This window comes from Lissotriton vulgaris, chromosome 5 (genome assembly GCF_964263255.1).
Source record: "Lissotriton vulgaris chromosome 5, aLisVul1.2, whole genome shotgun sequence".
Taxonomy (NCBI): Eukaryota; Metazoa; Chordata; class Amphibia; order Caudata; family Salamandridae; genus Lissotriton; species Lissotriton vulgaris.
The window spans coordinates 2,025,947,110-2,025,970,772 of NC_141693.1; the positions used below are offsets into that span (position 1 = coordinate 2,025,947,110).

Below are 23,663 nucleotides of genomic sequence, written 5' to 3' on the forward strand. Positions count from 1 at the left end.
GTCTGCACTCGTGGTACTGAGTGAATGTGAATGAGGCTCTGCTATCACTTCCTGCACAGGTAGGGTCTGGACTCGTGGCACTGAGTGAATGTGAATGAGGCTCTGCTATCACTCCCTGCATGGGTAAGGTCTGCACTCGTGGTACTGAGTGAATGTGAATGAGGCTCTGCTATCACTTCCTGCACAGGTAGGGTCTGGACTCGTGGTACTGAGTGAATGTGAATGAGGGTCTGCTATCACTTCCTGCACAGGTAGGGTCTGGACTCGTGGTACTGAGTGAATGTGAATGAGGCTCTGCTATCACTTCCTGCACAGGTAGGGTCTGGACTTGTGGCACTGAGTGAATGTGAATGAGGCTCTGCTATCACTCCCTGCACGGGTAAGGTCTGCACTCGTGGTACTGAGTGATTGTGAATGAGGCTCTGCTATCACTCCCTGCACGGGTAAGGTCTGCACTCGTGGTACTGAGTGAATGTGAATGAGGCTCTGCTATCACTTCCTGCACAGGTAGGGTCTGGACTCGTGGCACTGAGTGAATGTGAATGAGGCTCTGCTATCACTCCCTGCACGGGTAAGGTCTGCACTCGTGGTACTGAGTGAATGTGAATGAGGCTCTGCTATCACTCCCTGCACGGGTAAGGTCTGCACTCGTGGTACTGAGTGAATGTGAATGAGGCTCTGCTATCACTCCCTGCACGGGTAAGGTCTTCACTCGTGGTACTGGGTGAATGTGAATGAGGCTCTGCTATCACTTCCTGCACAGGTAGGGTCTGGACTCGTGGCACTGAGTGAATGTGAATGAGGCTCTGCTATCACTCCCTGCACGGGTAAGGTCTGCACTCGTGGTACTGAGTGAATGTGAATGAGGCTCTGCTATCACTTCCTGCACAGGTAGGGTCTGGACTCGTGGCACTGAGTGAATGTGAATGAGGCTCTGCTATCACTCCCTGCACGGGTAAGGTCTGCACTCGTGGTACTGAGTGAATGTGAATGAGGCTCTGCTATCACTCCCTGCACGGGTAATGTCTGCACTCGTGGTACTGAGTGAATGTGAATGAGGCTCTGCTATCACTTCCTGCACAGGTAGGGTCGGGACTCGTGGCACTGAGTGAATGTGAATGAGGCTCTGCTATCACTCCCTGCACGGGTAAGGTCTGCACTCGTGGTACTGAGTGAATGTGAATGAGGCTCTGCTATCACTTCCTGCACAGGTAGGGTCTGGACTCGTGGTACTGAGTGAATGTGAATGAGGCTCTGCTATCACTTCCTGCACAGGTAGGGTCTGGACTCGTGGTACTGAGTGAATGTGAATGAGGCTCTGCTATCACTTCCTGCACAGGTAGGGTCTGGACTCGTGGCACTGAGTGAATGTGAATGAGGCTCTGCTATCACTCCATGCACGGGTAAGGTCTTCACTCGTGGTACTGAGTGAATGTGAATGAGGCTCTGCTATCACTCCCTGCACGGGTAAGGTCTGCACTCGTGGTACTGAGTGAATGTGAATGAGGCTCTGCTATCACTTCCTGCACAGGTAGGGTCTGGACTCGTGGCACTGAGTGAATGTGAATGAGGCTCTGCTATCACTCCCTGCACGGGTAAGGTCTGCACTCCTGGTACTGAGTGAATGTGAATGAGGCTCTGCTATCACTTCCTGCACAGGTAGGGTCTGGACTCGTGGCACTGAGTGAATGTGAATGAGGCTCTGCTATCACTCCCTGCACGGGTAAGGTCTGCACTCGTGGTACTGAGTGAATGTGAATGAGGCTCTGCTATCACTCCCTGCACGGGTAAGGTCTGCACTCGTGGTACTGAGTGAATGTGAATGAGGCTCTGCTATCACTTCCTGCACAGGTAGGGTCTGGACTCGTGGCACTGAGTGAATGTGAATGAGGCTCTGCTATCACTCCCTGCACGGGTAAGGTCTGCACTCGTGGTACTGAGTGAATGTGAATGAGGCTCTGCTATCACTCCCTGCACGGGTAAGGTCTGCACTTGTGGTACTGAGTGAATGTGAATGAGGCTCTGCTATCACTTCCTGCACAGGTAGGGTCTGGACTCGTGGCACTGAGTGAATGTGAATGAGGCTCTGCTATCACTCCCTGCACGGGTAAGGTTTGCACTCGTGGCATTGAGTGAATGTGAATGAGGCTCTGCTATCACTCCCTGCACGGGTAAGGTCTGCACTCGTGGTACTGAGTGAATGTGAATGAGGCTCTGCTATCACTCCCTGCACAGGTAGGGTCTGCAGTCGTGGTGCCGAGTGAGTGTGAATGAGGCTCTGCTATCACTTCATCACGGGTAAGGTCTGCACTCGTGGTACTGAGTGAGTGTGAATGAGGCTCTGCTATCACTTCCTGCACAGGTAGGGTCTGGACTTGTGGCACTGAGTGAGTGTGAATGAGGCTCTGCTATCACTTCCTGCACAAGTAGGGTCTGGACTCGTGGCACTGAGTGAATATGAATGAGGCTCTGCTATCATTCCTGCACAGGTAGGGTCTGGACTCGTGGCACTGAGTGAATGTGAATGAGGCTCTGCTATCACTCCCTGCACGGGTAAGGTCTGCACTCGTGGTACTGAGTGAATGTGAATGAGGCTCTGCTATCACTCCCTGCACGGGTAAGGTCTGCACTCGTGGTACTGAGTGAATGTGAATGAGGCTCTGCTATCACTCCCTGCACAGGTAGGGTCTGGACTTGTGGTACTGAGTGAATATGAATGATGCTCTGCTATCACTCCCTGCACAGGTAGGGTCTGGACTCGTGGTACTGAGTGAATATGAATGATGCTCTGCTATCACTTCCTGCACAGGTAGGGTCTGGACTCGTGGCACTGAGTGAATGTGAATGAGGCTCTGCTATCACTCCCTGCACGGGTAGGATTTGCACTCGTGGTACTGAGTGAATATGAATGAGGCTCTGCTATCACTTCCTGCACAGGTAGGGTCTGGTCTCGTGGCACTGAGTGAATATGAATGAGGCTCTGCTATCACTTCCTGCACAGGTAGGGTCTGGTCTCGTGGCACTGAGTGAATATGAATGAGGCTCTGCTATCACTCCCTGCACGGGTAATGTCTGCACTCGTGGTACTGAGTGAATGTGAATGAGGCTCTGCTATCACTTCCTGCACAGGTAGGGTCTGGACTCGTGGCACTGAGTGAATGTGAATGAGGCTCTGCTATCACTCCCTGCACGGGTAAGGTCTGCACTCGTGGTACTGAGTGAATGTGAATGAGGCTCTGCTATCACTTCCTGCACAGGTAGGGTCTGGACTCGTGGTACTGAGTGCATGTGAATGAGGCTCTGCTATCACTTCCTGCACAGGTAGGGTCTGGACTCGTGGTACTGAGTGAATGTGAATGAGGCTCTGCTATCACTTCCTGCACAGGTAGGGCCTGGACTCGTGGCACTGAGTGAATGTGAATGAGGCTCTGCTATCACTCCCTGCACGGGTAAGGTCTTCACTCGTGGTACTGAGTGAATGTGAATGAGGCTCTGCTATCACTCCCTGCACGGGTAAGGTCTGCACTCGTGGTACTGAGTGAATGTGAATGAGGCTCTGCTATCACTTCCTGCACAGGTAGGGTCTGGACTCGTGGCACTGAGTGAATGTGAATGAGGCTCTGCTATCACTCCCTGCACGGGTAAGGTCTGCACTCGTGGTACTGAGTGAATGTGAATGAGGCTCTGCTATCACTCCCTGCACGGGTAAGGTCTGCACTCGTGGTACTGAGTGAATGTGAATGAGGCTCTGCTATCACTCCCTGCACGGGTAAGGTCTTCACTCGTGGTACTGGGTGAATGTGAATGAGGCTCTGCTATCACTTCCTGCACAGGTAGGGTCTGGACTCGTGGCACTGAGTGAATGTGAATGAGGCTCTGCTATCACTCCCTGCACGGGTAAGGTCTGCACTCGTGGTACTGAGTGAATGTGAATGAGGCTCTGCTATCACTTCCTGCACAGGTAGGGTCTGGACTCGTGGCACTGAGTGAATGTGAATGAGGCTCTGCTATCACTCCCTGCACGGGTAAGGTCTGCACTCGTGGTACTGAGTGAATGTGAATGAGGCTCTGCTATCACTCCCTGCACGGGTAATGTCTGCACTCGTGGTACTGAGTGAATGTGAATGAGGCTCTGCTATCACTTCCTGCACAGGTAGGGTCGGGACTCGTGGCACTGAGTGAATGTGAATGAGGCTCTGCTATCACTCCCTGCACGGGTAAGGTCTGCACTCGTGGTACTGAGTGAATGTGAATGAGGCTCTGCTATCACTTCCTGCACAGGTAGGGTCTGGACTCGTGGTACTGAGTGAATGTGAATGAGGCTCTGCTATCACTTCCTGCACAGGTAGGGTCTGGACTCGTGGTACTGAGTGAATGTGAATGAGGCTCTGCTATCACTTCCTGCACAGGTAGGGTCTGGACTCGTGGCACTGAGTGAATGTGAATGAGGCTCTGCTATCACTCCCTGCACGGGTAAGGTCTTCACTCGTGGTACTGAGTGAATGTGAATGAGGCTCTGCTATCACTCCCTGCACGGGTAAGGTCTGCACTCGTGGTACTGAGTGAATGTGAATGAGGCTCTGCTATCACTTCCTGCACAGGTAGGGTCTGGACTCGTGGCACTGAGTGAATGTGAATGAGGCTCTGCTATCACTCCCTGCACGGGTAAGGTCTGCACTCCTGGTACTGAGTGAATGTGAATGAGGCTCTGCTATCACTTCCTGCACAGGTAGGGTCTGGACTCGTGGCACTGAGTGAATGTGAATGAGGCTCTGCTATCACTCCCTGCACGGGTAAGGTCTGCACTCGTGGTACTGAGTGAATGTGAATGAGGCTCTGCTATCACTCCCTGCACGGGTAAGGTCTGCACTCGTGGTACTGAGTGAATGTGAATGAGGCTCTGCTATCACTTCCTGTACAGGTAGGGTCTGGACTCGTGGCACTGAGTGAATGTGAATGAGGCTCTGCTATCACTCCCTGCACGGGTAAGGTCTGCACTCGTGGTACTGAGTGAATGTGAATGAGGCTCTGCTATCACTCCCTGCACGGGTAAGGTCTGCACTTGTGGTACTGAGTGAATGAGGCTCTGCTATCACTTCCTGCACAGGTAGGGTCTGGACTCGTGGCACTGAGTGAATGTGAATGAGGCTCTGCTATCACTCCCTGCACGGGTAAGGTTTGCACTTGTGGCATTGAGTGAATGTGAATGAGGCTCTGCTATCACTCCCTGCACGGGTAAGGTCTGCACTCGTGGTACTGAGTGAATGTGAATGAGGCTCTGCTATCACTCCCTGCACAGGTAGGGTCTGCAGTCGTGGTGCCGAGTGAGTGTGAATGAGGCTCTGCTATCACTTCCTGCACGGGTAAGGTCTGCACTCGTGGTACTGAGTGAGTGTGAATGAGGCTCTGCTATCACTTCCTGCACAGGTAGGGTCTGGACTTGTGGCACTGAGTGAGTGTGAATGAGGCTCTGCTATCACTTCCTGCACAAGTAGGGTCTGGACTCGTGGCACTGAGTGAATATGAATGAGGCTCTGCTATCACTTCCTGCACAGGTAGGGTCTGGACTCGTGGCACTGAGTGAATGTGAATGAGGCTCTGCTATCACTCCCTGCACGGGTAAGGTCTGCACTCGTGGTACTGAGTGAATGTGAATGAGGCTCTGCTATCACTCCCTGCACGGGTAAGGTCTGCACTCGTGGTACTGAGTGAATGTGAATGAGGCTCTGCTATCACTCCCTGCACAGGTAGGGTCTTCACTCGTGGTACTGAGTGAATGTGAATGAGGCTCTGCTATCACTCCCTGCACGGGTAAGGTCTGCACTCGTGGTACTGAGTGAATGTGAATGAGGCTCTGCTATCACTTCCTGCACAGGTAGGGTCTGGACTCGTGGCACTGAGTGAATGTGAATGAGGCTCTGCTATCACTCCCTGCATGGGTAAGGTCTGCACTCGTGGTACTGAGTGAATGTGAATGAGGCTCTGCTATCACTTCCTGCACAGGTAGGGTCTGGACTCGTGGTACTGAGTGAATGTGAATGAGGGTCTGCTATCACTTCCTGCACAGGTAGGGTCTGGACTCGTGGTACTGAGTGAATGTGAATGAGGCTCTGCTATCACTTCCTGCACAGGTAGGGTCTGGACTCGTGGCACTGAGTGAATGTGAATGAGGCTCTGCTATCACTCCCTGCACGGGTAAGGTCTGCACTCGTGGTACTGAGTGATTGTGAATGAGGCTCTGCTATCACTCCCTGCACGGGTAAGGTCTGCACTCGTGGTACTGAGTGAATGTGAATGAGGCTCTGCTATCACTTCCTGCACAGGTAGGGTCTGGACTCGTGGCACTGAGTGAATGTGAATGAGGCTCTGCTATCACTCCCTGCACGGGTAAGGTCTGCACTCGTGGTACTGAGTGAATGTGAATGAGGCTCTGCTATCACTCCCTGCACGGGTAAGGTCTGCACTCGTGGTACTGAGTGAATGTGAATGAGGCTCTGCTATCACTCCCTGCACGGGTAAGGTCTTCACTCGTGGTACTGGGTGAATGTGAATGAGGCTCTGCTATCACTTCCTGCACAGGTAGGGTCTGGACTCGTGGCACTGAGTGAATGTGAATGAGGCTCTGCTATCACTCCCTGCACGGGTAAGGTCTGCACTCGTGGTACTGAGTGAATGTGAATGAGGCTCTGCTATCACTTCCTGCACAGGTAGGGTCTGGACTCGTGGCACTGAGTGAATGTGAATGAGGCTCTGCTATCACTCCCTGCACGGGTAAGGTCTGCACTCGTGGTACTGAGTGAATGTGAATGAGGCTCTGCTATCACTCCCTGCACGGGTAATGTCTGCACTCGTGGTACTGAGTGAATGTGAATGAGGCTCTGCTATCACTTCCTGCACAGGTAGGGTCGGGACTCGTGGCACTGAGTGAATGTGAATGAGGCTCTGCTATCACTCCCTGCACGGGTAAGGTCTGCACTCGTGGTACTGAGTGAATGTGAATGAGGCTCTGCTATCACTTCCTGCACAGGTAGGGTCTGGACTCGTGGTACTGAGTGAATGTGAATGAGGCTCTGCTATCACTTCCTGCACAGGTAGGGTCTGGACTCGTGGTACTGAGTGAATGTGAATGAGGCTCTGCTATCACTTCCTGCACAGGTAGGGTCTGGACTCGTGGCACTGAGTGAATGTGAATGAGGCTCTGCTATCACTCCATGCACGGGTAAGGTCTTCACTCGTGGTACTGAGTGAATGTGAATGAGGCTCTGCTATCACTCCCTGCACGGGTAAGGTCTGCACTCGTGGTACTGAGTGAATGTGAATGAGGCTCTGCTATCACTTCCTGCACAGGTAGGGTCTGGACTCGTGGCACTGAGTGAATGTGAATGAGGCTCTGCTATCACTCCCTGCACGGGTAAGGTCTGCACTCCTGGTACTGAGTGAATGTGAATGAGGCTCTGCTATCACTTCCTGCACAGGTAGGGTCTGGACTCGTGGCACTGAGTGAATGTGAATGAGGCTCTGCTATCACTCCCTGCACGGGTAAGGTCTGCACTCGTGGTACTGAGTGAATGTGAATGAGGCTCTGCTATCACTCCCTGCACGGGTAAGGTCTGCACTCGTGGTACTGAGTGAATGTGAATGAGGCTCTGCTATCACTTCCTGCACAGGTAGGGTCTGGACTCGTGGCACTGAGTGAATGTGAATGAGGCTCTGCTATCACTCCCTGCACGGGTAAGGTCTGCACTCGTGGTACTGAGTGAATGTGAATGAGGCTCTGCTATCACTCCCTGCACGGGTAAGGTCTGCACTTGTGGTACTGAGTGAATGTGAATGAGGCTCTGCTATCACTTCCTGCACAGGTAGGGTCTGGACTCGTGGCACTGAGTGAATGTGAATGAGGCTCTGCTATCACTCCCTGCACGGGTAAGGTTTGCACTCGTGGCATTGAGTGAATGTGAATGAGGCTCTGCTATCACTCCCTGCACGGGTAAGGTCTGCACTCGTGGTACTGAGTGAATGTGAATGAGGCTCTGCTATCACTCCCTGCACAGGTAGGGTCTGCAGTCGTGGTGCCGAGTGAGTGTGAATGAGGCTCTGCTATCACTTCATCACGGGTAAGGTCTGCACTCGTGGTACTGAGTGAGTGTGAATGAGGCTCTGCTATCACTTCCTGCACAGGTAGGGTCTGGACTTGTGGCACTGAGTGAGTGTGAATGAGGCTCTGCTATCACTTCCTGCACAAGTAGGGTCTGGACTCGTGGCACTGAGTGAATATGAATGAGGCTCTGCTATCATTCCTGCACAGGTAGGGTCTGGACTCGTGGCACTGAGTGAATGTGAATGAGGCTCTGCTATCACTCCCTGCACGGGTAAGGTCTGCACTCGTGGTACTGAGTGAATGTGAATGAGGCTCTGCTATCACTCCCTGCACGGGTAAGGTCTGCACTCGTGGTACTGAGTGAATGTGAATGAGGCTCTGCTATCACTCCCTGCACAGGTAGGGTCTGGACTTGTGGTACTGAGTGAATATGAATGATGCTCTGCTATCACTCCCTGCACAGGTAGGGTCTGGACTCGTGGTACTGAGTGAATATGAATGATGCTCTGCTATCACTTCCTGCACAGGTAGGGTCTGGACTCGTGGCACTGAGTGAATGTGAATGAGGCTCTGCTATCACTCCCTGCACGGGTAAGGTCTGCACTCGTGGTACTGAGTGAATGTGAATGAGGCTCTGCTATCACTCCCTGCACGGGTAATGTCTGCACTCGTGGTACTGAGTGAATGTGAATGAGGCTCTGCTATCACTTCCTGCACAGGTAGGGTCGGGACTCGTGGCACTGAGTGAATGTGAATGAGGCTCTGCTATCACTCCCTGCACGGGTAAGGTCTGCACTCGTGGTACTGAGTGAATGTGAATGAGGCTCTGCTATCACTTCCTGCACAGGTAGGGTCTGGACTCGTGGTACTGAGTGAATGTGAATGAGGCTCTGCTATCACTTCCTGCACAGGTAGGGTCTGGACTCGTGGTACTGAGTGAATGTGAATGAGGCTCTGCTATCACTTCCTGCACAGGTAGGGTCTGGACTCGTGGCACTGAGTGAATGTGAATGAGGCTCTGCTATCACTCCCTGCACGGGTAAGGTCTTCACTCGTGGTACTGAGTGAATGTGAATGAGGCTCTGCTATCACTCCCTGCACGGGTAAGGTCTGCACTCGTGGTACTGAGTGAATGTGAATGAGGCTCTGCTATCACTTCCTGCACAGGTAGGGTCTGGACTCGTGGCACTGAGTGAATGTGAATGAGGCTCTGCTATCACTCCCTGCACGGGTAAGGTCTGCACTCCTGGTACTGAGTGAATGTGAATGAGGCTCTGCTATCACTTCCTGCACAGGTAGGGTCTGGACTCGTGGCACTGAGTGAATGTGAATGAGGCTCTGCTATCACTCCCTGCACGGGTAAGGTCTGCACTCGTGGTACTGAGTGAATGTGAATGAGGCTCTGCTATCACTCCCTGCATGGGTAAGGTCTGCACTCGTGGTACTGAGTGAATGTGAATGAGGCTCTGCTATCACTTCCTGCACAGGTAGGGTCTGGACTCGTGGCACTGAGTGAATGTGAATGAGGCTCTGCTATCACTCCCTGCACGGGTAAGGTCTGCACTCGTGGTACTGAGTGAATGTGAATGAGGCTCTGCTATCACTCCCTGCACGGGTAAGGTCTGCACTTGTGGTACTGAGTGAATGAGGCTCTGCTATCACTTCCTGCACAGGTAGGGTCTGGACTCGTGGCACTGAGTGAATGTGAATGAGGCTCTGCTATCACTCCCTGCACGGGTAAGGTTTGCACTCGTGGCATTGAGTGAATGTGAATGAGGCTCTGCTATCACTCCCTGCACGGGTAAGGTCTGCACTCGTGGTACTGAGTGAATGTGAATGAGGCTCTGCTATCACTCCCTGCACAGGTAGGGTCTGCAGTCGTGGTGCCGAGTGAGTGTGAATGAGGCTCTGCTATCACTTCCTGCACGGGTAAGGTCTGCACTCGTGGTACTGAGTGAGTGTGAATGAGGCTCTGCTATCACTTCCTGCACAGGTAGGGTCTGGACTTGTGGCACTGAGTGAGTGTGAATGAGGCTCTGCTATCACTTCCTGCACAAGTAGGGTCTGGACTCGTGGCACTGAGTGAATATGAATGAGGCTCTGCTATCACTTCCTGCACAGGTAGGGTCTGGACTCGTGGCACTGAGTGAATGTGAATGAGGCTCTGCTATCACTCCCTGCACGGGTAAGGTCTGCACTCGTGGTACTGAGTGAATGTGAATGAGGCTCTGCTATCACTCCCTGCACGGGTAAGGTCTGCACTCGTGGTACTGAGTGAATGTGAATGAGGCTCTGCTATCACTCCCTGCACAGGTAGGGTCTTCACTCGTGGTACTGAGTGAATGTGAATGAGGCTCTGCTATCACTCCCTGCACGGGTAAGGTCTGCACTCGTGGTACTGAGTGAATGTGAATGAGGCTCTGCTATCACTTCCTGCACAGGTAGGGTCTGGACTCGTGGCACTGAGTGAATGTGAATGAGGCTCTGCTATCACTCCCTGCATGGGTAAGGTCTGCACTCGTGGTACTGAGTGAATGTGAATGAGGCTCTGCTATCACTTCCTGCACAGGTAGGGTCTGGACTCGTGGTACTGAGTGAATGTGAATGAGGGTCTGCTATCACTTCCTGCACAGGTAGGGTCTGGACTCGTGGTACTGAGTGAATGTGAATGAGGCTCTGCTATCACTTCCTGCACAGGTAGGGTCTGGACTCGTGGCACTGAGTGAATGTGAATGAGGCTCTGCTATCACTCCCTGCACGGGTAAGGTCTGCACTCGTGGTACTGAGTGATTGTGAATGAGGCTCTGCTATCACTCCCTGCACGGGTAAGGTCTGCACTCGTGGTACTGAGTGAATGTGAATGAGGCTCTGCTATCACTCCCTGCACGGGTAAGGTCTGCACTCGTGGTACTGAGTGAATGTGAATGAGGCTCTGCTATCACTCCCTGCACGGGTAAGGTCTTCACTCGTGGTACTGGGTGAATGTGAATGAGGCTCTGCTATCACTTCCTGCACAGGTAGGGTCTGGACTCGTGGCACTGAGTGAATGTGAATGAGGCTCTGCTATCACTCCCTGCACGGGTAAGGTCTGCACTCGTGGTACTGAGTGAATGTGAATGAGGCTCTGCTATCACTTCCTGCACAGGTAGGGTCTGGACTCGTGGCACTGAGTGAATGTGAATGAGGCTCTGCTATCACTCCCTGCACGGGTAAGGTCTGCACTCGTGGTACTGAGTGAATGTGAATGAGGCTCTGCTATCACTCCCTGCACGGGTAATGTCTGCACTCGTGGTACTGAGTGAATGTGAATGAGGCTCTGCTATCACTTCCTGCACAGGTAGGGTCGGGACTCGTGGCACTGAGTGAATGTGAATGAGGCTCTGCTATCACTCCCTGCACGGGTAAGGTCTGCACTCGTGGTACTGAGTGAATGTGAATGAGGCTCTGCTATCACTTCCTGCACAGGTAGGGTCTGGACTCGTGGTACTGAGTGAATGTGAATGAGGCTCTGCTATCACTTCCTGCACAGGTAGGGTCTGGACTCGTGGTACTGAGTGAATGTGAATGAGGCTCTGCTATCACTTCCTGCACAGGTAGGGTCTGGACTCGTGGCACTGAGTGAATGTGAATGAGGCTCTGCTATCACTCCATGCACGGGTAAGGTCTTCACTCGTGGTACTGAGTGAATGTGAATGAGGCTCTGCTATCACTCCCTGCACGGGTAAGGTCTGCACTCGTGGTACTGAGTGAATGTGAATGAGGCTCTGCTATCACTTCCTGCACAGGTAGGGTCTGGACTCGTGGCACTGAGTGAATGTGAATGAGGCTCTGCTATCACTCCCTGCACGGGTAAGGTCTGCACTCCTGGTACTGAGTGAATGTGAATGAGGCTCTGCTATCACTTCCTGCACAGGTAGGGTCTGGACTCGTGGCACTGAGTGAATGTGAATGAGGCTCTGCTATCACTCCCTGCACGGGTAAGGTCTGCACTCGTGGTACTGAGTGAATGTGAATGAGGCTCTGCTATCACTCCCTGCACGGGTAAGGTCTGCACTCGTGGTACTGAGTGAATGTGAATGAGGCTCTGCTATCACTTCCTGCACAGGTAGGGTCTGGACTCGTGGCACTGAGTGAATGTGAATGAGGCTCTGCTATCACTCCCTGCACGGGTAAGGTCTGCACTCGTGGTACTGAGTGAATGTGAATGAGGCTCTGCTATCACTCCCTGCACGGGTAAGGTCTGCACTTGTGGTACTGAGTGAATGTGAATGAGGCTCTGCTATCACTTCCTGCACAGGTAGGGTCTGGACTCGTGGCACTGAGTGAATGTGAATGAGGCTCTGCTATCACTCCCTGCACGGGTAAGGTTTGCACTCGTGGCATTGAGTGAATGTGAATGAGGCTCTGCTATCACTCCCTGCACGGGTAAGGTCTGCACTCGTGGTACTGAGTGAATGTGAATGAGGCTCTGCTATCACTCCCTGCACAGGTAGGGTCTGCAGTCGTGGTGCCGAGTGAGTGTGAATGAGGCTCTGCTATCACTTCATCACGGGTAAGGTCTGCACTCGTGGTACTGAGTGAGTGTGAATGAGGCTCTGCTATCACTTCCTGCACAGGTAGGGTCTGGACTTGTGGCACTGAGTGAGTGTGAATGAGGCTCTGCTATCACTTCCTGCACAAGTAGGGTCTGGACTCGTGGCACTGAGTGAATATGAATGAGGCTCTGCTATCATTCCTGCACAGGTAGGGTCTGGACTCGTGGCACTGAGTGAATGTGAATGAGGCTCTGCTATCACTCCCTGCACGGGTAAGGTCTGCACTCGTGGTACTGAGTGAATGTGAATGAGGCTCTGCTATCACTCCCTGCACGGGTAAGGTCTGCACTCGTGGTACTGAGTGAATGTGAATGAGGCTCTGCTATCACTCCCTGCACAGGTAGGGTCTGGACTTGTGGTACTGAGTGAATATGAATGATGCTCTGCTATCACTCCCTGCACAGGTAGGGTCTGGACTCGTGGTACTGAGTGAATATGAATGATGCTCTGCTATCACTTCCTGCACAGGTAGGGTCTGGACTCGTGGCACTGAGTGAATGTGAATGAGGCTCTGCTATCACTCCCTGCACGGGTAGGATTTGCACTCGTGGTACTGAGTGAATATGAATGAGGCTCTGCTATCACTTCCTGCACAGGTAGGGTCTGGTCTCGTGGCACTGAGTGAATATGAATGAGGCTCTGCTATCACTTCCTGCACAGGTAGGGTCTGGTCTCGTGGCACTGAGTGAATATGAATGAGGCTCTGCTATCACTCCCTGCACGGGTAATGTCTGCACTCGTGGTACTGAGTGAATGTGAATGAGGCTCTGCTATCACTTCCTGCACAGGTAGGGTCTGGACTCGTGGCACTGAGTGAATGTGAATGAGGCTCTGCTATCACTCCCTGCACGGGTAAGGTCTGCACTCGTGGTACTGAGTGAATGTGAATGAGGCTCTGCTATCACTTCCTGCACAGGTAGGGTCTGGACTCGTGGTACTGAGTGCATGTGAATGAGGCTCTGCTATCACTTCCTGCACAGGTAGGGTCTGGACTCGTGGTACTGAGTGAATGTGAATGAGGCTCTGCTATCACTTCCTGCACAGGTAGGGCCTGGACTCGTGGCACTGAGTGAATGTGAATGAGGCTCTGCTATCACTCCCTGCACGGGTAAGGTCTTCACTCGTGGTACTGAGTGAATGTGAATGAGGCTCTGCTATCACTCCCTGCACGGGTAAGGTCTGCACTCGTGGTACTGAGTGAATGTGAATGAGGCTCTGCTATCACTTCCTGCACAGGTAGGGTCTGGACTCGTGGCACTGAGTGAATGTGAATGAGGCTCTGCTATCACTCCCTGCACGGGAAAGGTCTGCACTCGTGGTACTGAGTGAATGTGAATGAGGCTCTGCTATCACTTCCTGCACAGGTAGGGTCTGGACTCGTGGCACTGAGTGAATGTGAATGAGGCTCTGCTATCACTCCCTGCACGGGTAAGGTCTGCACTCGTGGTACTGAGTGAATGTGAATGAGGCTCTGCTATCACTCCCTGCACGGGTAAGGTCTGCACTCGTGGTACTGAGTGAATGTGAATGAGGCTCTGCTATCACTTCCTGCACAGGTAGGGTCTGGACTCGTGGCACTGAGTGAATGTGAATGAGGCTCTGCTATCACTCCCTGCACGGGTAAGGTCTGCACTCGTGGTACTGAGTGAATGTGAATGAGGCTCTGCTATCACTCCCTGCACGGGTAAGGTCTGCACTTGTGGTACTGAGTGAATGTGAATGAGGCTCTGCTATCACTTCCTGCACAGGTAGGGTCTGGACTCGTGGCACTGAGTGAATGTGAATGAGGCTCTGCTATCACTCCCTGCACGGGTAAGGTTTGCACTCGTGGCATTGAGTGAATGTGAATGAGGCTCTGCTATCACTCCCTGCACGGGTAAGGTCTGCACTCGTGGTACTGAGTGAATGTGAATGAGGCTCTGCTATCACTCCCTGCACAGGTAGGGTCTGCAGTCGTGGTGCCGAGTGAGTGTGAATGAGGCTCTGCTATCACTTCCTGCACGGGTAAGGTCTGCACTCGTGGTACTGAGTGAGTGTGAATGAGGCTCTGCTATCACTTCCTGCACAGGTAGGGTCTGGACTCGTGGTACTGAGTGAATGTGAATGAGGCTCTGCTATCACTTCCTGCACAGGTAGGGTCTGGACTCGTGGCACTGAGTGAATGTGAATGAGGCTCTGCTATCACTCCCTGCACGGGTAAGGTCTTCACTCGTGGTACTGAGTGAATGTGAATGAGGCTCTGCTATCACTCCCTGCACGGGTAAGGTCTGCACTCGTGGTACTGAGTGAATGTGAATGAGGCTCTGCTATCACTTCCTGCACAGGTAGGGTCTGGACTCGTGGCACTGAGTGAATGTGAATGAGGCTCTGCTATCACTCCCTGCACGGGTAAGGTCTGCACTCGTGGTACTGAGTGAATGTGAATGAGGCTCTGCTATCACTTCCTGCACAGGTAGGGTCTGGACTCGTGGCACTGAGTGAATGTGAATGAGGCTCTGCTATCACTCCCTGCACGGGTAAGGTCTGCACTCGTGGTACTGAGTGAATGTGAATGAGGCTCTGCTATCACTCCCTGCACGGGTAAGGTCTGCACTCGTGGTACTGAGTGAATGTGAATGAGGCTCTGCTATCACTTCCTGCACAGGTAGGGTCTGGACTCGTGGCACTGAGTGAATGTGAATGAGGCTCTGCTATCACTCCCTGCACGGGTAAGGTCTGCACTCGTGGTACTGAGTGAATGTGAATGAGGCTCTGCTATCACTCCCTGCACGGGTAAGGTCTGCACTTGTGGTACTGAGTGAATGTGAATGAGGCTCTGCTATCACTTCCTGCACAGGTAGGGTCTGGACTCGTGGCACTGAGTGAATGTGAATGAGGCTCTGCTATCACTCCCTGCACGGGTAAGGTTTGCACTCGTGGCATTGAGTGAATGTGAATGAGGCTCTGCTATCACTCCCTGCACGGGTAAGGTCTGCACTCGTGGTACTGAGTGAATGTGAATGAGGCTCTGCTATCACTCCCTGCACAGGTAGGGTCTGCAGTCGTGGTGCCGAGTGAGTGTGAATGAGGCTCTGCTATCACTTCCTGCACGGGTAAGGTCTGCACTCGTGGTACTGAGTGAGTGTGAATGAGGCTCTGCTATCACTTCCTGCACAGGTAGGGTCTGGACTCGTGGCACTGAGTGAGTGTGAATGAGGCTCTGCTATCACTTCCTGCACAAGTAGGGTCTGGACTCGTGGCACTGAGTGAATATGAATGAGGCTCTGCTATCACTTCCTGCACAGGTAGGGTCTCGACTCGTGGCACTGAGTGAATGTGAATGAGGCTCTGCTATCACTCCCTGCACGGGTAAGGTCTGCACTCGTGGTACTGAGTGAATGTGAATGAGGCTCTGCTATCACTCCCTGCACGGGTAAGGTCTGCACTCGTGGTACTGAGTGAATGTGAATGAGGCTCTGCTATCACTCCCTGCACAGGTAGGGTCTGGACTTGTGGTACTGAGTGAATATGAATGATGCTCTGCTATCACTCCCTGCACAGGTAGGGTCTGGACTCGTGGTACTGAGTGAATATGAATGATGCTCTGCTATCACTTCCTGCACAGGTAGGGTCTGGACTCGTGGCACTGAGTGAATGTGAATGAGGCTCTGCTATCACTCCCTGCACGGGTAGGATTTGCACTCGTGGTACTGAGTGAATATGAATGAGGCTCTGCTATCACTTCCTGCACAGGTAGGGTCTGGTCTCGTGGCACTGAGTGAATATGAATGAGGCTCTGCTATCACTTCCTGCACAGGTAGGGTCTGGTCTCGTGGCACTGAGTGAATATGAATGAGGCTCTGCTATCACTCCCTGCACGGGTAATGTCTGCACTCGTGGTACTGAGTGAATGTGAATGAGGCTCTGCTATCACTTCCTGCACAGGTAGGGTCTGGACTCGTGGCACTGAGTGAATGTGAATGAGGCTCTGCTATCACTCCCTGCACGGGTAAGGTCTGCACTCGTGGTACTGAGTGAATGTGAATGAGGCTCTGCTATCACTTCCTGCACAGGTAGGGTCTGGACTCGTGGTACTGAGTGCATGTGAATGAGGCTCTGCTATCACTTCCTGCACAGGTAGGGTCTGGACTCGTGATACTGAGTGAATGTGAATGAGGCTCTGCTATCACTTCCTGCACAGGTAGGGTCTGGACTCGTGGCACTGAGTGAATGTGAATGAGGCTCTGCTATCACTCCCTGCACGGGTAAGGTCTTCACTCGTGGTACTGAGTGAATGTGAATGAGGCTCTGCTATCACTCCCTGCACGGGTAAGGTCTGCACTCGTGGTACTGAGTGAATGTGAATGAGGCTCTGCTATCACTTCCTGCACAGGTAGGGTCTGGACTCGTGGCACTGAGTGAATGTGAATGAGGCTCTGCTATCACTCCCTGCACGGGTAAGGTCTGCACTCGTGGTACTGAGTGAATGTGAATGAGGCTCTGCTATCACTCCCTGCACGGGTAAGGTCTGCACTCGTGGTACTGAGTGAATGTGAATGAGGCTCTGCTATCACTTCCTGCACAGGTAGGGTCTGGACTCGTGGCACTGAGTGAATGTGAATGAGGCTCTGCTATCACTCCCTGCACGGGTAAGGTCTGCACTTGTGGTACTGAGTGAATGTGAATGAGGCTCTGCTATCACTCCCTGCACGGGTAAGGTCTGCACTTGTGGTACTGAGTGAATGTGAATGAGGCTCTGCTATCACTTCCTGCACAGGTAGGGTCTGGACTCGTGGCACTGAGTGAATGTGAATGAGGCTCTGCTATCACTCCCTGCACGGGTAAGGTTTGCACTCGTGGCATTGAGTGAATGTGAATGAGGCTCTGCTATCACTCCCTGCACGGGTAAGGTCTGCACTCGTGGTACTGAGTGAATGTGAATGAGGCTCTGCTATCACTCCCTGCACAGGTAGGGTCTGCAGTCGTGGTGCCGAGTGAGTGTGAATGAGGCTCTGCTATCACTTCCTGCACGGGTAAGGTCTGCACTCGTGGTACTGAGTGAGTGTGAATGAGGCTCTGCTATCACTTCCTGCACAGGTAGGGTCTGGACTCGTGGCACTGAGTGAGTGTGAATGAGGCTCTGCTATCACTTCCTGCACAGGTAGGGTCTGGACTCGTGGCACTGAGTGAATGTGAATGAGGTTCTGCTATCACTCCCTGCACGGGTAAGGTCTGCACTCGTGGTACTGAGTGAATGTGAATGAGGCTCTGCTATCACTCCCTGCACGGGTAAGGTCTGCACTCGTGGTACTGAGTGAATGTGAATGAGGCTCTGCTATCACTCCCTGCACAGGTAGGGTCTGGACTTGTGGTACTGAGTGAATATGAATGATGCTCTGCTATCACTCCCTGCACAGGTAGGGTCTGGACTCGTGGTACTGAGTGAATATGAATGATGCTCTGCTATCACTTCCTGCACAGGTAGGGTCTGGACTCGTGGCACTGAGTGAATGTGAATGAGGCTCTGCTATCACTCCCTGCACGGGTAGGATTTGCACTCGTGGTACTGAGTGAATATGAATGAGGCTCTGCTATCACTTCCTGCACAGGTAGGGTCTGGTCTCGTGGCACTGAGTGAATATGAATGAGGCTCTGCTATCACTTCCTGCACAGGTAGGGTCTGGTCTCGTGGCACTGAGTGAATATGAATGAGGCTCTGCTATCACTTCCTGCACAGGTAGGGTCTGGACTCGTGGCACTGAGTGAATATGAATGAGGCTCTGCTATCACTTCCTGCACAGGTAGGGTCTGGACTCGTGGCACTGAGTGAATATGAAGGAGGCTCTGCTATCACTTCCTGCACAGGTAGGGTCTGGTCTCGTGGCACTGAGTGAATGTGAATGAGGCTCTGCTATCACTCCCTGCACGGGTAGGGTCTGGACTCGTGGCACTGAGTGAGTGTGAATGAGGCTCTGCTATCACTTCCTGCACAGGTAGGGTCTGGATTCGTGGCACTGAGTGAATATGAATGAGGCTCTGCTATCACTTCCTGCACTGGACTCGTGGCACTGAGTGAATATGAATGAGGCTCTGCTATTACTTCCTACACAGGTAGGGTCTGGACTCGTGGCACTGAGTGAATATGAATGAGGCTCTGCTATTACTTCCTGCACAGGCAGGATCTGCATTGGTGACACTGAGCTAATATGAATGAGGCCCTGCTATCACTTCCTGCACAGGCAGAATCTGCACTCCTGGTACTAACGTACATAAATGGCGCCTTGTTTTCACTCATGCACTGGTAGGGTCTGCACTCGTGGTACTAACATACATAAATGGCACCCTGTTCTGACTTTCTGCCCAGGTGGTATCTTGTCTGCACTCGTGGTACTAACATACATAAATGGCGCCCTGTTCTGACTTACTGCCCAGGTGGTATCTTGTCTGCACTTGTGGTACTAACATACATAAATGGTGCCCTGTTCTGACTTACTGCCCAGGTGGCATCTTGTCTGCACTTGTGGTACTAACATACATAAATGGCGCCCTGTTCTGACTTACTGCCCAGGTGTTATCTTGTCTGCACTTGTGGTACTAACATACATAAATGGCGCCCTGTTCTGACTTACTGCCCAGGTGGTATCTTGTCTGCACTTGTGGTACTAACATACATAAATGGTGCACTGTTCTGACTTACTGCCCAGGTGGCATCTTGTCTGCACTCGTGGTACTAACATACATAAATTGCGCCCTGTTCTGACTTACTGCCCAGGTGGTATCTGCACACACGTCTGTGCACGAGCTATCTGCTGAAAAGGACCAAGAGGACTTGCACATCTTGTTTGACAGACTTGTGAACGGCGCCAACTCATCTTGGGTGTCACACGCTAGATTTCGGTCTCCCATTACTGATCGATCTACCTGTGTATTCAAAGACATTTTCATTACAAGCCGCTCTGCAGTTACCTGGGGCCCCAAAGGATTTCTCTCCCCTTTCTCCAACCCCCAAACATAAATCTAACTACTGTTCATGGCTCACAGCTACTAACGGCATGGGCTTTCCAAGAGCCCCACAAAGACCATCTAGAACTAGTTCTTGCACTGCTAACTGAGGGCCCACAGCTGAGGGTGGACTAGAACTAGATGTAGGGTGTAAAGTCCCACGGTCCTTGCACTCTTTTCAAAGCTGGTTCTGGTAACTCCTGGTCCATGGAGTCGGTGCCAGCCTCTGCTGGTAACAGGGGCTGAAGGGTTCATGGACCATCCATTCTGAAAGTGTGGTCCTTCATATCGGCCTCTGCCACATCATCACCAGTAAGTGACTACTCAAGGCATAGTCAGACACAAAGGATTCACACTGCTCGGTAAATTCAGATCCCAGAGGGGGACTGAAGGAGTGAAAATGGATGGAATCAATCAGCTGCTCTCAGTCACGTCCAAGAAGGAATCTGCACTTGTGATACTACTTGGTGATAAACAAGGCCCTGCTCTTGCTGACCAGGAAGAATTGGCACCCGTGTTCCTGGTGAGGTGAACTGAGGCCCTGCGCTCACCCATGGCCTCAGCAGAATTGGCACCCGTGTTCCTGGTGAGGTGAACTGAGGCCCTGCGCTCACTCATGGCCTCAGCAGAATTGGCACTCATGTTCCTGGTAATCGCACGATATGTAAGCCCCATGTCAGGGGTAGTTCTGTATCCGCTCTTTATACAAGATCTCACTCACTCATCTGCTATCGAGCTAGAGTCTGCACTTGCGGTACAGCGCAGACGTAAAGGATGGCCTACACTCACTCGCACCCAAGGGAGGATGTGCACAAGTCCTAATGCTTGGACATAGAAGGTGTTCTGCCCTGGCTTATGGGCAAGGTAGAACGTGCACTTCCGATCCTGCTTGAGCGTGAAGGATCCACTTCTGCAGCCCTTCCTGGACGTAACAAAAAGCGACATGCCTGTAACGATAGATTTGCAGCTTCATGCTGTTCTAAATTGTCATTCCAGGCATTATGTCAGCTATTTAGAGGCTGGACGTGAAAAAACATGTTGGAAAAAAAGGAACTTTATTTTAGGTGTTGACCACAGGTGGAGTCGGTTTGCCTCATGTTGACATTGACCACAATCGCACAATACCTCCCTTTGTGACAGCCATATTCAGTCTATTTTCCACTGACTGATGTGTGAGGTTAGGACATCCATTTTAATTGGTAGGCACCCTAGTTACATCTTCATTCTGCTGATGTGTACTACTAGTTTCAGAGGAGATCATGTGAATATAGACAATTTCCAAGCAGCAAGCCTATTACTACAGTTAAGAAACTGGTTTCTTTTGCAGCACAAACCTGTTCTGATTTCCATGCTGCGTATCAATCACACAGCAGGATTCGAGCCAAGGAAGTGGGCGCGATGAGTTAGTAGCATACGAAGGATTAACACTGAGATAGCGTTTGCTGCACTTTTTAAAGTTTGATTCCATTACTGAATGAAACCAGGAAGCAAAGGAAGGTAATGGCTTTCTTTGAAAAGGAAATGGAAATGTTAACTAAAGAGATTTTTCTAGTAACTCCTCTAATTGCAGCCCATAGATGCCCACTGCTATTTTAAAGACTACATGATATGTTGATATGCTTGGAGGTTTTAGGGAGGGGGCGTGGCTAAGCCAGCCAAGATGGTAGACGTGCCTGAGTGAGGCTCCGCAAGTCGGCTGGCGCCTCATCCAGAATCTGTGTAGAGGGGGCCACCAAACATTATCGCAGACACCCGCTTAACCAAAGGGACTGTGTCACGCCAACCCCTAGAATATCCATCCCCCAGAGACGTGAGAAGCACGATTCACACCACGTGTGCTGAGGAACCAACATGGTGGTTGCTGTGCAGTAAGGAAGAGGCCGCTACCAGTGTTTCAGTTCCGGCAGCCACATCACGACGCACCTGCTATGGGGTCCTGTGGTGAGCAGCGGGGCACCGAGACTAGTGAAAGAAGCCAATCCGGAGCAACCAGAGCAGCAGACACCCTGGCGGGGCGGTCTGGTACACCGGGAGCAGCTGTGGCCTGTCTGCCACATCTGTCAGTTGGCGAAGCAGCATCAAGCTCGGCCTGCGGTGACGAGTGCCGTGGGACGGCCTGGGTCCCAGCGGGGGGGCCGAGTGCTAAGAGCAGCGACAACCCGGATTCAGGCGTCCCCATGCCAACAGAACACCGGGGATGGCTCAGGTGAGAGAAACACCAGACTCATAAAAGCAGCCCACAGTGATAAAAGAAGCCAAGGATTTGGTAAGCGAGCCTCCCCCACAGATATTGAGGAGTTGCGTTCCCAAGTGAACAGTAGGCCCCATCCCTGTAGGTGGCCACACAGTGCCCCTGTACAAAGAAACAAGCGACAACCTTGTGACACTAGTGACTAATTGACGCCCCGGGGGCCGCCTGGGGATTCTGGCATGGGACCCTCGGCATTGAGAGCAGAAACCCTGGACGACCAGGTGCCTTACTGGCCCCAACCAGAACCGACATCCCCAGTACTCTAAGGGCTGCGACCAAGATGGTGGGTTAGTGAGCTGGCCCGCAGTCCCCTCTTGCCTGGCCTCCACTGGAGTCCCCGACCCGCAATTGGAGACGAAGGGATGCCAAGCACATCTGATGGGCCTGGACAAGTGCAACCCCACATTTAGTCCAAGACACTCTGCAACATAAATCGAGGTGAGGTTCACCGCAGAAGTGCAAGTGCAGCCCATGGTGCGACCAACGCCTCATCAGTTCCGCCCGACCAAGCCCCGGCTGGAGCACAGGAGATAGGGAGATCATCAGGAGTTCATTGGCACCATTTGTGTCCGAATAAAGCCTGAACCCAGTAACAAGTTCAACTCTCACGAACAAGCTAAAGCCAAGCCTAGGAATCTGCATGCACCAAATACAAATATGGGGAAGCTCCGCTCGAACGCTGGCCCCTTGCAGCCTGCCACATCACAAGGTAACGCTCACACTGCCAAATTGCAGCTGGAAGACTGAGCCTCCCTCGGTACTGACTAGGTCTGATAAGTTACATAAGGTGCTGGCGGCCATTGAACATTCCAGAGTCACAATGGAGGAGCAATTTGGTACCCTAGCCACTGATCTTAGTCTAGTGCGCGACGATCATCATAAACTGGCATACAAAGTTGCGGATGGGGAGAAAACGATCGCTGCCCAGCAGCCACAAGCCAAAACGCAGCAAGAAACACTACAGACACTGCAAAATCTTGTTGCGACCCTGGAGGAGCGTGCGGATGACCTAGAACGATACTTGAGAAGGTGCAACATTCGTGTCCTAGGCCTGCCAGAAGGAATAGAAGGTACAAAATCCATCAAATACAAGGAGTCTTGGATATGCTCCTTCACACCGGCTACAGATCTAACTGCCTTCTTTTCCATAGAGAGAGCACACAGGATGCCAGCCTGTCGTCCACCCCCAGGATCCCCTCCTTGCGCAATAGTAGCGAAGTTTCTTCATTACAGAGATAGAGACGCAGTGCTTCGTGCCGCTAGACAACATGGACCCATCTGAGTCGAAGACAAGCACATCATGCTTTTTCCAGACTACACTCGAGTAGTACAGCGCCAACGGTCCTCGTTCCAGGAAGTTAAGCAGCGTCTTCGCCTAGAGGGCATCCAATATTCACTGCTATTTCCGGCACACCTCAAAATCATGCATGAGGGTATCACCACATTTTTTACAGACCCGAAACAACCTACGAATGAATCGAGCAAAATTCTCAAAGGCATCCACACCCAACTGCAAGAGGCACTGAGCAACCTCAAAAAGCGAAAAGAAGACACCGTCCTTCCAAGAGGCATAGAATGCGATCTGAATCTAGGACTTGCGGTCCAGCTATAGGATCCCTGAACTTGGAGCAAATTATAGCGGAGCGCAGGAAAGCCCTGCAAACAATGGCAGAAATAGGTCCAGCCTCAACACCAATGGATGAAGACGGAAGAAGGAAGAAGGAAGTGACACAACCAT

General features: G+C 52.2%; 1 protein-coding gene across 4 annotated transcripts in view; it reads right to left on the minus strand.

Annotated features, from left to right (window-relative positions):
* Positions 1–23,663, minus strand: part of ODF2 (outer dense fiber of sperm tails 2) — a 417,376-nt gene that overhangs the window by 337,326 nt on the left and 56,387 nt on the right. For 2 of the 4 annotated variants that reach the window (XM_086924892.1, XM_086924893.1), the window contains one exon: positions 19,438–19,589. The exons of 1 other annotated variant lie outside the window; for it this stretch is intronic. In XM_086924892.1, the coding sequence (XP_086781018.1) occupies positions 19,438–19,589 (152 nt within the window). Of the gene's footprint in view, positions 1–19,437; positions 19,594–23,663 lie in introns of all 4 variants that reach the window. One more of the 4 variants, XM_086924895.1, reaches the window with a different exon arrangement.